Raw genomic sequence first — 15,764 nt, forward strand, 5'->3', positions numbered from 1 at the left:
GTAGTTTCTTGAGACAAAATAGTTCAAAATTCTTGTTTCAATTCGTGTATCCTAGTATCTCTCAAAGATAGGGTTAGTGCAGTTTGTGTCTGCACAATTCATTGTGAACGAGAGACTAAATGTTCCATAATTATTCATCTATTATTTATTAGTGCACTGTGTTTATTTTTTCTCCCAGAAAAGGATATAGTTTTTTTTAAAATTCAAGTAACTGCAAATAGGAAACCAGAGGGAAAGCCCCAGGCTGGGACAAATCATGGCTACCCCTCCTGGACAGAACAGGGGGAGGAGGTGGCCTCTACACCCTTTATGGTCGATTCGGGCCCCCCCCCTTGCCCACTCTGCTGCAGCATCCTAGGGGCAGGGCCCCACCTTCCCTGGGACTGGGGTAGTCGGTCACACAGCCTGCCATGCCCCAGCCCCTCTTCCCCACAAAGAGTATCTTGGGGGAGGAAATTGTGGGCAGAACAGGAGGCAGTGAAGATGAACACTTGGTGCTGGTAGCAGCAGCAGTGACAGGTGTCAAAGAATGGAACATTGAACAAAAAACAACACGACTTTCCAGAGGTGGTTTGTGAACAGAGAAAAAATGGAACCAAAACCTTGGGGGGCAGGAGGATTTGGAGCTGGCAGGATGAGCTCCTTGTTATTGGTGCCCCATCTGAGGAGGGGCAAATGGCCGAGTGGCGGAAGCAAAGTAGGGGTGGGGGAGCAGCCCCAGCCCACCTCAGGTAGCGGCTACAGGGCTCATGGGCCTCACCTGGACAATAAGTGACTGCATCTCCATCACTGCAATATGTTCTCAGATCCCAGGCGGACGGCAAGGGGGCTGGGGCCACCCTGAAGAGGGAGTAGGGGGCTCACACCCCTCCTGCCTTCCTGTAGCCAAAGGGGGCTGTCCAACCTAGTGCAGGGACTAGGGAAGGTGGGGAAGGATAAAAGGTGTGAGCCCCACGTGGTGACAAAGACAGTTTGGCTGGGGGAATCCTGGGACCAGCAGTCCCCTCCCTTGGCCACACCTGCTGCCAGGGCAGTGGAGTAGGGTGGGCCAGGATGAGATGGGGCTTAGGCCCCTTTCAAGGCCAGGGGAACCCTCCTAGGCCCCACTATGGGAAGCCAGAGGGAACAATGAAGGAGCAGAGAGGGCACCCCCAAACCAAAACCCAGAGAGCCCTGTCCCCACCACCAAGGGAGTGGGGATGCAGTAGGTGCAGGGTGCGGCTAAGTGGAACGTTAGCCTTGTCCAGGAGGGCACATGTGTGTGCCCGTGGGTGGGCGGGGGGAGCTGGGAACTGAGGCCAGGGGAAGACTGCTCCCCACCCAGCCCATGGGGGCCCTGTAGAGGCTGGTGTGCTGTGTAGTGTGGTGGTGAAGTCACAGATGGAAGATAGGGGTGGTCGCCGGAGGCGGTAGTGATGGTGGGCCTGGGGAAGGGCCGGGGACGGTGGGAGCGGAGCAAAGTTGTCCAGTCCCAGAAGGAAGCAGCTCCTCCAGCAAGGAGCAGGCAACACGTACGCACGGTCACTGCTCCTCCTCTGAGAACTCCTGTGAGATGCCCTCCTCTTCCTCCTTCTCCAGTTTTTTGGATCTGCCCCTTGGTTTCCTTCTTGGAGTTGTGGTGGTTTTCCGGGTCTTGGCAGTGTACTTGTTTTTGCTTCCATTTGGTCGGCCCTGAGGTCTTTTAGGTTTTGGCACTTCGCTGGGCTCCTTCTGACTCCCTACCAGCACTGTCATGGGACTCACGTGAGGCTGCTTGCTCGACCTGCCCCAGCCCCGCTTCTCAGTGCCATCCTTTTTCTGCTTGGAGGCCAAGGGCTGGCTGGACTTTGATATCGACTCGCTCACCTTCCCTTCTCTAAAAAGTAGGTGGAAAAGTGATGGCTAGGATAGCCTTCTTGGAGCCGTGCCAGCGCCAGAAAGAGCCCTGGCTCGGGGTCCCAATTAGAGGAGATTAGTGCACTATTTTTTTAAAGCCACTTGACTACGTTATTATAGTACCCTAATCAAATTAATCTGACAATTTTTCACATAAGGCAACATCAACTGAAGTTTTTGCTCAAGTCATTTCTAGAAAAGATCTGCCTTGTTGGGTGCAGACAACTATTATGAAATTTAAAAATACCTATACAATTATTGACAGGTATTCAGCTGCAATGTGACGACTTAAAAAAACAAACTATTTTACTTGTACAACAATTTAGGATTCAGATAAATGAAATAATGTATTTTTTTCTACACATTTTGAACTCCCAGTCCCCAACAAAAATTGATTGAGGTATTTTGATTAATTATAAACATAAAAATTTTAGAAAATATCTTTTAAAATAAGCATGCAATAATTTAAAAGACTTTCTTAAGGAGTCAGAACTTGCATTTTTAAATATGACATGTCATGTTTATTTCCTATTCTTGGTTATATGAAGTAGCACAGTAATATCATTAAATAAAGTAAGCTTAATAGATATTTTTGCTGATTGAATTAGCTTGGATACATACATAATGCATGTTTTCACTGGAAACTCAATTTAATTGTCTTTTATTGAAATGTTTATAAGAGATAGAATATACGTAGAATATTACTTGGTGCATTAATATGCTGGATATTTTTAGTTTAGTTTAGTTCTCGAAATATGTATTGCAAAATTGATACAACTAAATCCCGACCATTGAGTTGAATTATGTTAATATAAAGTAGAACTCTTACAATAAATTAAGAATCTTATAATTCTGGTGAAAATCAAACTAGTTTCTTGTTTAAAAAAAAGGAAACATTAGTCAAAGATGTAGAGTTCAATTGAATTAAATAAACAGTGACTGTGATTTCACTTGGATATAATCTCCCTGAGGAATTGTAGAAAATTTTACAATTGTTTAGGATTCAGATATCCTAACCTGTGAAACATGAAGATAATATATACCTTTCCTGTATATGCTTTTCAACCATTTTGAAAACATGGAACTTAAAGTATTGCTTTTAGCTGTAAACCTGCCTGCTTTGAAACCTTAATTCATATTTTGAATTTCAGTTATTCCCACTATACTGGCATGGTGGCTTTATTTTACTTGTTAATCCTGAAGAGAACAGAGAAGAAATTAAATGTGTATTTTGGAACCATAGATATTATTTTAAAATTATTAAAGTTAAGAATTACTATGCCCATTCTCCTAAACTGCATACATCTTGTTTTTCTGCCTCTCTTTAAGCTTGATTACATCTCTGCACAATTAAAGAAATGAGCTTTTAATTGGACTTCCTTAATTGGAAATTTGTTGGTTGCAGAACACAACCACTCATTTGTTCCTTGAGACAGTTAGGTCTGATCTATGTTAATACAGTATGAAAGAATGAAGAGGATTTGAGTGGTCTCTGCAAAAAAGAATGTGATCCCTAGTGCAAGTTTCTAAATTTCAAATGATTCGTTGATTAGTCATGTCTAAACCTGTCATTTTATAGGTGCCTTCTTTGTGTCTGGTAGTATTTGGAAAACATCTATAAATATAATTAATTTGAACTACCTTTATAAAAATAATGATACTATGATTTATTAAAATTGGAAATATGCTCATTTATAAAAATTCAAATATTCAAAAATTAAAGAAAAAGTCTAATAATTTTTCAAATTAGATTCATAGTACCCGTGCTCTTTTTAAACTACCAAGTAATAAAATTACATTTATGTTTATGTAACCAATAAAATAAACTGAAAGGAAACATGGAATAGCAGAACTTAAGGTAAATATTTATTTTTTAAATATTAATGAAAAAACTTAAAGATAGATTTTCAAAATTATTAAGAATTTGGAGCCATTTTGTTTTAATACATGTTTATGTTTCAAATATAAATCATACATTTTGGCAGCTTTCTGTAACATTTGAGAAAATTAGCATTCAACCCCTTACTTATTCCAACTTTCCCATTACTATCTCTAGTTTTTATTCACTTATAATATTTTTTGCTATGGTCAACTTCTATATCATTTATTTACTCTTCTCTAACTCTAATATTAAAATAGCATAAATTGTCTAAATTAAAATTAATTTATTTCTCATCACCATTTTTGTTCTGTTTACCTAATTCCTAATTTCTTTATTTTAAATTATATAGCCAGTTAGTTGGATCTTGTGATCAAGTATTTTTTATTTGTGAGTTTGATATATAAAAAGAAAGCTGTATTATCTGGCAATTATATGCCTTAAAATATTTTCTATTTTTTTATCACCTGAAGAAAAACTGCTGGATGTAACATTTTTGAAACATAATCTTTTTCTCAAACTGGGATAACTTGCTGCATAATTTTGAGTTGAATGTTGGTCTGTAGAAGGCTGAGGTCAACATGCTTCTCACCACTACCGCATAACTTACATTTCTACTACTGATGTCTATTTGAATAGTTTTAACATGCTAGATGTTCAGTAGTTTACCACTATATGCCTTGGAATTTAACATTTCATTTCATTTTTTCTAGAGAAGGTGTTTCCTTTTGGTACACATATTAAAATATTTACTGAAGATTTAGTACCTTTTACATTTAAATAATTTTTGTGTTTAATTTGTCTCTCATATTTATCATTCCTACATTCCCTGATTATTCTTCAAGTTTGATCTTTTCCAGTTATTTTGGTAATAACCTTCATATGGTTTGGCTGTGTCCCCTCCCAAATCTCATCTTAAATTGTAGTTCCCATAATCCCCATGTGTCGTGGGAGGAAGCCAGTGGGAGGTAATTGAATCATGGGGGTGGTTTTTCACATGCTATTCTCATGATAGTGAGTAAGTTCTCATGAGATCTGATGGTTTTATAATGGCTTCCCCCTTTGCTGGCTTCTCATTCTTCTCTTTCCTGCTGCCATGTGAAGAAGGATGTGCTTACTTCCCTTTCTATCATGATTATTAAGTTTCCTGAGGCCTCCCCAGCCCTGCTGAACTGTGAGTCAATTAAACCTCAATTAAACCTCTATCCTTTTTAAATTACCCAGTCTCAGGTATGTCTTTACTAGCAGCATGAGGATGGATTAATATAAACCTCAATTCTGCTAATTATTTTCTTGTTTATGTTTTCAGTCATGCCTATTCCATTTTTATTGCTTCTAACATGTCTTATCTCTGAAGAATTTTTTTTTTATTCATTGGTTTCCTAGAGCTCTAACAGCTCAAAATTTATTTTCTTCTCCCTACTGATGTTTTTATTTTGTACTTTAAAGCGTTTAAACGGAACATTAAATGGTTTTGTGTTGTTTTCTAGGACAGAAAAATCTTGTCACTAATTTATTTCAGATAATTAAAAGTTATTTGTTGGACTGCCTTATTTGTTATGTTATAGTTCCTCTTTTGGTGTACATTCTTTGTGTGTATGTGTGTGTGTGTTTGTGTGTGTGTGTGTGTGTGTGTGTATGTGTATGTTTTACGTATAATTCCTGCTGCTTTCATTATTCCAACTTGAAGAGCCACGGCCACTAACTAAATTTTTTTGTGCATGTTGTCCTGGAACAATAATTTCTTATAGAGTTTGGCCTTTGGAAAATATTATGGGCCTTACACAAATGTTGCAGGGAGTGTTACTAACAGAAAAACATCTGTGTATGGAGAAGAGTATAGAGTACTACATTTCCAGTACACTATAAAGTTGTAAATCCATGAATTGATTTTTAAAACTATTTAAATATCCTTACACAAATACCATCAAAACAAAATACAGTAAGTATTGCTAGACATTTAAATGTAGATTATAAACTTAGTCAATTTTTTTATCTGTGCAATCACAAGTTTAATATGTCAAAGACTCTCAATTATTTCCAATACCTTAATCATACACAAATTGTTCCCATGATAATAAAGTTATTACAACAAATATAATTAAAATAATCTTAAAATAGGAATGTTTAAAATGGCATTTTAGCAATATTTTTAAAGCTATGATTCATCTAAAGTTATGGGCCGCATACCTTTTTGAGATATAAAAACACATCTCTGCAGTTAAAGTAGGATCCTATCTCAATATGTAACCATTTGTCTTTCAGGGAGACTCAAGGTGTAGCCATTTGGTTTTTGAGGAGATACAGGGTTTTATTATTCTTTTAGAAGAGGTCAATTAACTAAACAAATAGCTTTCTCAGTTTTCCAGTGAACTTTGTACTGTTTTGCTGTATAAATTACGTAGGATTTTATACATAACACACACATATAAAATTTAAAGACTTTTTCTATTTCTTTAATAGCTCTATATATGTCTATATCTACCTACAGTTGCAGAAATATTGGCAGATCATAAAGAAAAAGAGCACTGTGTGAAACCAGCCATAGAGGCTAATTCTGGTCAAGACACAGGATCTAATTTTATCTTTGAAAAACACTGAAACCTGAACCAAAATTCACTGGCTGAGCCTCTTCTTGAGTCAAAGCTCATTACTACATCAATTGGACTTTACAAATCCATGCGTGATTTTAGATTTTGGTGTTCCCCCCATTCACATGGCCATCAACTTTTGATCTGGGAATATCTTTCTCCTTTTAAAAGTTATCTCCTTGTACCTATTAGGAATTTATTTTAAAATGTTAGGTTATCTAGAGATTTCTGCTTTAAGAAAATTATGTATCTATGTATTCAGTTCCTGTCTCTGGAGTTTTAGCAACTCATTGCTGTATTTTCATTTAAGTCATTGTGTGTGGTGAACATGAACACCAGTGCTGATTATTACTCCTGATTTTTTATGGTGTCATAATATTCCAGAATTAAGTGGCTTTCCTACAGTTCCTTACAGCCACTATCCCTTACTTAAAGGAGACAAAAATATATGTAGCAATGCTTAATTAAAAAAAGAAGAAATTCCAATTAGGTTGCCATTGTATTTTACTGTATTGTACTGTTATGGTGTCCTTTTATACTTACAATTCACTTTTGTACATTTTGAATTAACGTTTCATTTGCAAGTATCATTATGTACCCAAGGCTTTTCACAGATGAAACATGTTCCAAATAATTGTAATTATTGTCCTCTTTTTGATGTTTTAGTTTTTCACATTTTGGCCAGTGGGAGCTCTTTTATAGGGCACACCTTTGATCTTTTAAAAGTACTGTAGATCTATTTTAAAGGCATCTTTATTTTCTGGCAATAGGGTCTTCCAATCCATTATTCATATGTTCCTGCCTCAAGACCTTAAATCAGTGACTCCTCTCAATGTACAAATTTTGAATTGAAAAAGTCTTTCAGAAATGTAGCAATTGAGATTATATTCAGGTGCTGGTGACAAGCCTTGGGAATGACATTTATTTAAACAAGTTATGGGTTTATTACCTTACGCTCAGGAAGCATTTCAGAAGTCAGCAGTCCAATATTATGTGTCATGTTAAATGGTGGTGTCTTCTTGTAACTTTCAGGAAACTATCCATGGGCAAAATATGCCTAAGTACCATTTAAAATACATTTAGTAATTATAACAACCATTTAATAGTCTTTAAAATTCTATATAGTTCTTTTCATTCTAAAATATTCCTTAGACAGTGTGAATACAAGTATGCTAGCTGAGCAGCTTTTAATTCTGATTAAATGATAATTTAGCATTTACATTATTGTAAGAAATTTTTCTGGTACTATAAGAGTGGGCATACCCTTATGTACATTTCTTCATTACTCATCCCATTTCTATTAAATTATTTATCTCCTCTATTCCTTCCTATAGTTTTTATATTGCATTCATTTTAATTGTTGCTGCCATTTTCACTTTATTTCTGTAGTTAACAAGTAAAATTCTGTGAAAATCAGTTAATGTAATTCATCACATCAACAACAGGCCAAAAAAGAAAAAAAAAATAGTTTGATCATATAAATAGATACATGATATGGTTAGACTTTGTTTCCACCCAAATCTCCTCTTGAATTCCCATGTGCTCTGGGAGGGACCTGGTGGGAGGTAATTGAATCATGGGGGCAGGTTTTTCCCATGCTGTTCTTGTGATAGTGAATAAATCTCATGAGATCTGATGGTTTTATAAAGAGTAGTTCCCCTGCACAAGCTCTCTTTTTGCTGCCATCTATGTAAGATGTGACTTGCTCCTCCTTGCCTTCCACCATGATTTGGAGGCCTCCCCAGCCATGTGGAACTGTAAGTCCATTAAACCTCTTTCTTTTGTAAATTGCCCAGTCTTGGGTATGTCTTTATCAGCAGTGTGAAAATGAACTAATACAGTAAATTGGTACCAGTAGAGTGGGGTGCTGCTGAAAAGATACCCAAAAATGTGGAAGCAACTTTGGAACTGGGTAACATGCAGAGGTCAGAACACTTTGGAGGGCTCAGAAGAAGATAGGAAAATGCAGGAAAGTTTGGAACTCCCCAGAGACTTGTTGAATGGCTTTGACCAAAATGCTGATAATGATATGGACAATGAAATCCAGGCTGAGGTGGTTTCAGATGAAGATGAGGAACTTGTTGGAAACTGGAGCAAAGGTGACTCTTGTTATGTTTTAGCAAAGAGACTGGTGGCATTTTGCCCCTGCCTTAGAGATTTGTGGGACTTTGAACTTGAGAGAGATGATTTAGAGTATCTGGTGGAATAAATGTCTAAGTAGCAAAGCATTCAAAAGGTGACTTGGGTGCTGTTAAAGGCACTCAGTTTTAAAAGGGAAATAGAGCATAACAGTTCAGAAAATGTGTGGTCAGACAATGCAATAGAAAAGAAAATCCCATTTTCAGAGCAGAAATTCAAGACTGGTGCTGATATTTGCATCAGTTATGAGAAGCCAAATGTTAATCACCAAAACAATGGGGAAAATGTCACCAGGGCATGTCAGAGATCTTTGTGGCAGCCCCTCCCATCACAGGCCTGGAGACCTAGGATGAAAAAATGGTGTTGTAGGCCAGGCCCAGGGTCCCTGTGCTGTGTGCAGTCTAGGGACTTGGTGCCCTGCATCCCAGGTGCTCCAGCCATGACTACAAGGGGCCAAGGTACAGCTTGGGCTGCAGCTTCAGAGGGTGCCATAAAGAAGGGAATCAAAGAAGATAAAAGCAAAAAAACCTACCCAAAGGACAGCTGCTACAAAGATTGAAGGAACATCAGCCCACACAGATGAAAAAGAACCAGTGTAAGAATTCTGGCAATGCAAAAAGATAGAGTGTCTTTTTGTCTCAAAATGCTTGCACTAGTTCTCCTGCAGTGGTTCTTAACCAGGCTGAAATGGCTGAAATGACAGAAATAGAATTCAGAAAATGGATGGAAAGAAAGATCTTTGAGATTCAGGAGAAATGGAAACCCAATCTGAGGATTCTAAGGAATACAATAAAAATGATATAAGAAACAAAAGGTGAGTGGCCATTTGAACCAAACTGTACTGATACAGCTGAAAACCTCACTTAAAAATTTCAGAATATAATTGCTAGTATGAAAAGCAGAATTGACCAAGCTGAGGAAAGAATCTCTGAGCTTGAAGACCAGTTGTTCAAAATAACTCAGTAAGACAAAAACAAACAAAACAAAACAACTAAAAGAAGAATGAACAAAACTTCTGAGAAATATAGGATTATGTAAAGGGAACAAATCTACGATTCATTGGCATCCCTGAAAGAGAGGAAGAGAAAGCAAGCAACTTGGAAACATATTTCTGGGTATCATCCATGAAAATTTCTCCAAACCCATTAGAGAGGCAAACATTCAAATTCTGGAAATATAGAGAATCCCTGTAAGATACTACACAAGATGATCATCAGTTTCTCCAAGGTCAAAATGAAAGAAAACATGCTAAAGGTAGCTAGAAAGAAGGGGCAGGTCTATTACAAAGGGAACCACATTGGGCTAACAGCAGACCTTTCAGCAGAAACACTACAAGTCAGCAGAGACTGGGAGCCTATATTTAGCATTCTTAAGGGAAAGAAATTCCAACTAAGAAATTCATACCCAGCCAAACTAAGCTTCATAAGCAAAGGATAAATGACATTCTTTGCAGACAACCAAATGCTAAGGGAATTCATTACCACCAGACCTCCTTGAAGGCAGGTCCTTACTCCTGAAGGGAGTGCTAAATATGGAAAAGAATGACCATTACTGGCCATTACAAAAACACACTTAAGTACATAGATCATTGACACTACAAAGCAGCCACACAAACAAGGTTACATGATAACCGACTAACAACATGATGACATGTTCAAATATGCACATATCAATATTCACCTTGAATGTAAATGGGCTAAATGCCCCAATTAAAAGGCTCAGAGTGACAAGCTGGATAAAGAACCAAGACAGGAAGTCACATTATCTCCACTTGCAGATATGATTCTATACCTAGAAAACTCATAATCTCTGGCCAAAGGCTTCTAGATCTGATAAACAACTTCAGCAAAGTTTAGGATACAAAATCTATATACAAAAATTAGTAGCATTTCTATACACCAAGAATATCTAAGCTTTGAACAAAGTTCAGAACACTATCCCATCCACAATAGCCACAAAAAGAATAAAATACCTAGGAATATAGCTAACAGGGAGGTTAAAGCTCTCTAGAATGAGAATTACAAAACATCAAAGAAATCTGAGATAACACAAACAAATGGAAAAATATTCCATGCTCCTGGATAGGGAGAATCAATATTGTTAAAATTAACATACTGCCCAAAGCAATTTACAGATTCAGTGCCATTTCTATGAAACTACAAATAACATTCTTCACAGAATTCGAAAAAAAGTATTTTAAAATTGTCTGTGGAACCAAAAATAGCCAAAGCCATCCTAAGCAAAAAGAACAAAGCTGGAGCCATCACATTACCTGACTTCAAATTACACTAAAAAGTTACAGTAACCAAAACAGCATGTCACTGGTATAAAAAGAGCTACACAGACCAATGGAACAGAATAGGAAGCCCAGAAATAAGGCTTCACACCAACAACTATCTGATCTTGGCAAAATAAACAAAAACAAGCCAATGGGGAAAGGATTCCCTATCAAAAACTGGTACTGGGATAACTGGCTAGCCATATGCAGAAGATTGAAACTGGACTGTTTCCTTTCTTGCTTCAACTCAAGATAGACTAAAGACTTAAATGTAAAACCCAAGTCTTTTAAAACCCTGAAGAATAACCTAGGAAATACCATTCTGGACATAGGACCTAGCAAAATTTTCATGATGAAGATGCCAAAAAGCAATTGCAACAAAAATACGAATTGACAGATGAGACCTAATTTAACTAAAGACCTTCTTCACAGCAAAATAATCTATCAAAAGCATAAACAGACAACCTACAGAATGGAAGGCAGTATTTGCAAAGTATGCATCTGACAAAGACTAATATTGAGAATCTATAAGGAACTAAAATAAATTTTCAAGTGATAAACAACCCTATTAAAAAGTGGACACAGGACATTAACAGGCACTTTTCAAAAGACACACATGCAGCTAAAAAGCACATGAAAAAATGTTCAACATTCCTAATCATGAAAGAAATGCAAATCAAACCATGATGAGATATCATCTCAAACCAGTCAGAATGGTTATAAATAAAATAGCATAAGCCAGTGAGGTTGTGGAGAAAAGGGAATTCTTATACATTGCTGGTTAAAATGCAGATTAGTTCAATCTTGTGGAAACTGTGGAAAACAGTTTGGTAATTTCTCAAGGAATTTAAAACAGAATTACTATTTGACACAGCAATCAATCCCATTATTGTGTATATACCCAAAGGAATATAAATCATTCTACCATAAAGGCACATGGATGTGAAGGTTCATCACAGCATTATTCACAATAGCAAAGACATAGAATCAGCCTAAATGCCCATGAATTGTAGACTGGATAAAGAAAACTGGTACATATACACCATGGAATACTATGCAGCCATTAAACGAATGAGGTTATGTCCTTTGCAGCAACATGGATGGAGTTTGAGGCCATTATCCTAAGCAAACTAATGCAGGAACAGAAAAACCAAATACCACACATTCTCATTTATAAGCTTCAGCTAAACATTGAATACACAAGGACACAAAGTAGGGAACAACAGACATCAGAGCCTACTTAAGGGTGGAGGGTGGGAGGGGAGTTGGGATCAAAAAACTACCTATCAGGTACTATGCTTATTACTGGGTGATGAAATTATCTGTACACCAAACCCCCATGACACACATTTTACCTATATAACAAACGTGCATATGTACCTCTGAACCTGAAATATAAGTTAAATAAATAATATAAAGATAACTAAATAAATAAAAAGAAAAACAACAAAGAAAACTAAACAAATGGAGAGTTTTTCCATGCTCATGGAGAGTAAGACAATATTTTTAAGAACTGAGTTCTTTCTAAATTGATCTATAGATTCAATGTAATATCAATAAAAATTCCAACAGGTTATTTTGTGTATCTTGACAAACTTATTTAAAGTTTATATAGAGAGCAAAAGACCCAGAATAGTTAACCCAATATTGAAGGACAAAGTCAGAGGAGTGGTAATACCTGACTTCAAAACTTACTATAAATCTGTAATAATCAGGACAGTGTGGAATTAGTGAAATAATAGACAAATAGATCAATGGAACCAAAAGAGAGAGCCCAGAAATAGACCCACAAAAATATAGTCAGCTTATTTTTGACCGGGGAACAAAGTCAGCACAATAGAGAAAAGATACTCTTTTCAACAAATGGTTCTGGAACAACTGGACATCCACACGTAAAATAATAAATCTTTCTGAAACTATTCCAAACAATAGAAAAAGAGGGAATCCTCCCTAGCTCATTTTATGAGGCCAGCATCATCCTGATACCAAAACCTGGCAGAGACACAACAAAAACAGAAAATTTCAGGCCAATATCCCTGATGAACATCGATGTGAAAATCCTCAATAAAATACTGGCAAAACGAATCCAGTAGCACATCAAAAAGCTTATCCACCAAGATCAAGTCAGCTTCATCCTGGGATGCAAGGCTTGTTCAACATACACAAATCAATAAATGTAATCCCTCACATAAACAGAACCAATAACAAAAACCACACGATTATGTCAATAGATGCAGAAAAGGCCTTTGACAAAATTCAACACCACTTCATGCTAAAAACTCTCAATAAACTAGGTATTGATGGAACGTATCTCAAAATAATAAGAGCTATTTATGACAAACCCATAGCCAATATCATACTGAATGGGCAAAAACTGCAAGCATTTCCTTTGAAAACCAGCACAAGACAAGGATGCCCTCTCTCACCACTCCAATTCAACATAGTATTGGAAGTTCTGGCCAGGTCAGTCAGGCAAGAGAAAGAAATAAAGTGTATTTGAATAGGAAGAGAGGAAGTCAAATTGTCTCTGTTTGCAGATGACATGATTGTATATTTAGAAAACCCCATTGTCTCAGCCCAAAATCTCCTTAAGCTGAAAAGCAACTTCAGAAAAGTCTCAGGATACAAAATCAATGTGCAAAAATCACTAGCATTCCTATATACCAATAACAGACAAACAGAGACCCAAATCATGAATAAACTCCCATTCACAATTGCTACTAAGGGAATAAAATACCTAGGAATACAACTTACAAAGGATGTAAAGGTCCTCTTCAAAGAGAACTACAAACCACTGCTTAAGGAAATAAGAGAGGACACAAACAAGTAGGAAAACATCCCACGCTCATGGATAGGGATGAATCAATATCGTGAAAATGGCCATACTGCCCAAAGTAATTTATAGATTCAATGGTATCTCTATCAAGTTACCACGGATTTTCTTCACAGAATTGGAAAAAACTACTTTAAACTTCATATGGAACAAAAAAAGAGCCCACATAGCCAAGATAATCCTAAGCAAAAGGAACAAAGCTGGAGGCATCACGCTACCAACTTCAAACTATCCTCCAAGGCTACAGTAACCAAAACAGATTGGTACTGGTACCAAAACAGATATATATAGACCAATGGAACAGAACATAGGCCTCAGATATAACACCACACAGCTACAACCATCTGATCTTTGACAAACCTGACACAAACAAGCAATGGGGAAAAGATTCTCTATTTAATAAATGGTGTTGGAAAAACTGGCTAGCTATATGCAGAAAACTGAAACTGGACTCTTTCCTTACACCTTATACAAAAATCAACTCAAGATGGATTAAAGACTGAAACATAAGACCTAAAACCATAAAAATCCTAGAAGAAAATCTGGGCAATACCATTCAGGACACAGGCATGGGCAAAGACTTCATGTCTAAATCACCAAAAGCAATGGCAACAAAAGCCAAAATTGACAAATGGGATCTAATTAAACCAAAGAGCTTCTACACAGCAAAAGAAACTATCAACAGAGTGGACAGGCAACCTACACAATGGGAGAAAATTTTTGTAATCTATCCATTGACAAAGGGCTAATATTGAGAATCAACAAAGAACTTAAACAAATTTACAAGAAAATAAAACCCCATCAAAAAGTGGGCAAAGAATATGAACAGACACTTCCCAAAAGAAGACATTTATGCAGCCAACAAACATATGAAAAAATGCTTATAATCAGTGGTCATTAGAGAAATGCAAATCAAAACCATAATGAGATACCATCTCATGCCAGTTAGAATGGTGATCATTAAAAAGTAAGGAAACAACAGATGCTGGAGAGGATGTGGAGAAATAGGAACATTTTTACTCTGTTGGTGGGAGTGTAAATTAGTTCAACCATTATGGAAGACAGTGTGGTGATTCCTCAAGGATCTAGAACTAGAAATACCATTTGACTCAGCAATCCCATTACTGGGTATATACCCAAAGGATTATAAATCATTCTACTATAAAGACACATGTACACGTATGTTTATTGCGGCATCATTCACAATAGCAAAGACTTGGAACCAACCCAAATGTCCACAATGATAGACTGGATAAAGAAAATGTGGTACATATACACCATGGAATACTATGCAGCCATAAAAAAGGATGAGCTCATGTCCTTTGCAAGGACATGAACGAAGCTGGAAACCATAATTCTCAGCAAACTATCACAAGAACAGAAAACCAAACACTGCATGTTCTCACTCATAAGTGGGATTTGAACAATGAGAACACATGGACACAGGGAGGAGAACATCACACACGGGGCCTGTCAGGGGGTGGAGGGATAGGGGAGAGATAACATTAGGAGAAATACCTAATGTAGGTGACAGGTTGATGGGTGCAGCAAACCAGCATGGCACTTGTATACCTATGTAACAAAACTACACTTTCCGCACATGTACCCCAGAACTTAAAGTATAATAAAAAAAAATACATAAACAGACATCTTACACCCTTCATAAAAATTAACTCAAAGTGGATCATATACCTAAATGTAAAATGACAAACTCCAAAACTAGAGGGTAACAGAGAAGAAAACCTAGATGACCTTGGGAATGGCAAAAAACAATCTAGATGACCTTGGATATTGCAATGGCATTATAGGTAAAACACCAAAGACATGATCCATGAAATAAATAATTGATAAGCTAGACTTTATTAAAACTAAAAACTTCTGCTCTGTGAATGACACTGTCAAGAGAATGAGAAGACAAGCCATAAACTGGGAGAAGATATTTTCAAAAATCGTATCTGATAGAGGACTGTTCCCATAATTTACAAAGAACTCTTAAAAACTCAACAATAAGAAAACAAACTACCTGGTTAAAAATGGGCAAAAGACTAGAGGAGACACCTCACCTGAGATTTATAGATGGCAAATAAACATATGAAAAGATGCTCCATATCATGGTAGAGAAATGGAAATTAAAACAGCAATGTTATACCACAACAACATATTAGAATG

General features: G+C 36.8%; 1 protein-coding gene across 1 annotated transcript; it reads right to left on the reverse strand.

The window, feature by feature from the left end:
• Nucleotides 1-641: 641 nt before the first annotated feature.
• On the reverse strand, nucleotides 642-2,944 carry LOC104653886 (high mobility group protein HMG-I/HMG-Y-like). The gene is made up of 2 exons (XM_010352937.2): nucleotides 2,919-2,944; nucleotides 642-1,855 (listed from the first exon to the last, which is right to left on the reverse strand). Exons 1-2 carry the CDS (start codon nucleotides 2,942-2,944, stop codon nucleotides 1,522-1,524), a joined length of 360 nt encoding a protein of 119 aa, XP_010351239.1. The 3' UTR covers nucleotides 642-1,521.
• Between the last annotated feature and the right edge of the window lie 12,820 nt (nucleotides 2,945-15,764).

Source organism: Rhinopithecus roxellana, chromosome 7 (genome assembly GCF_007565055.1).
Source record: "Rhinopithecus roxellana isolate Shanxi Qingling chromosome 7, ASM756505v1, whole genome shotgun sequence".
NCBI lineage: Eukaryota > Metazoa > Chordata > Mammalia > Primates > Cercopithecidae > Rhinopithecus > Rhinopithecus roxellana.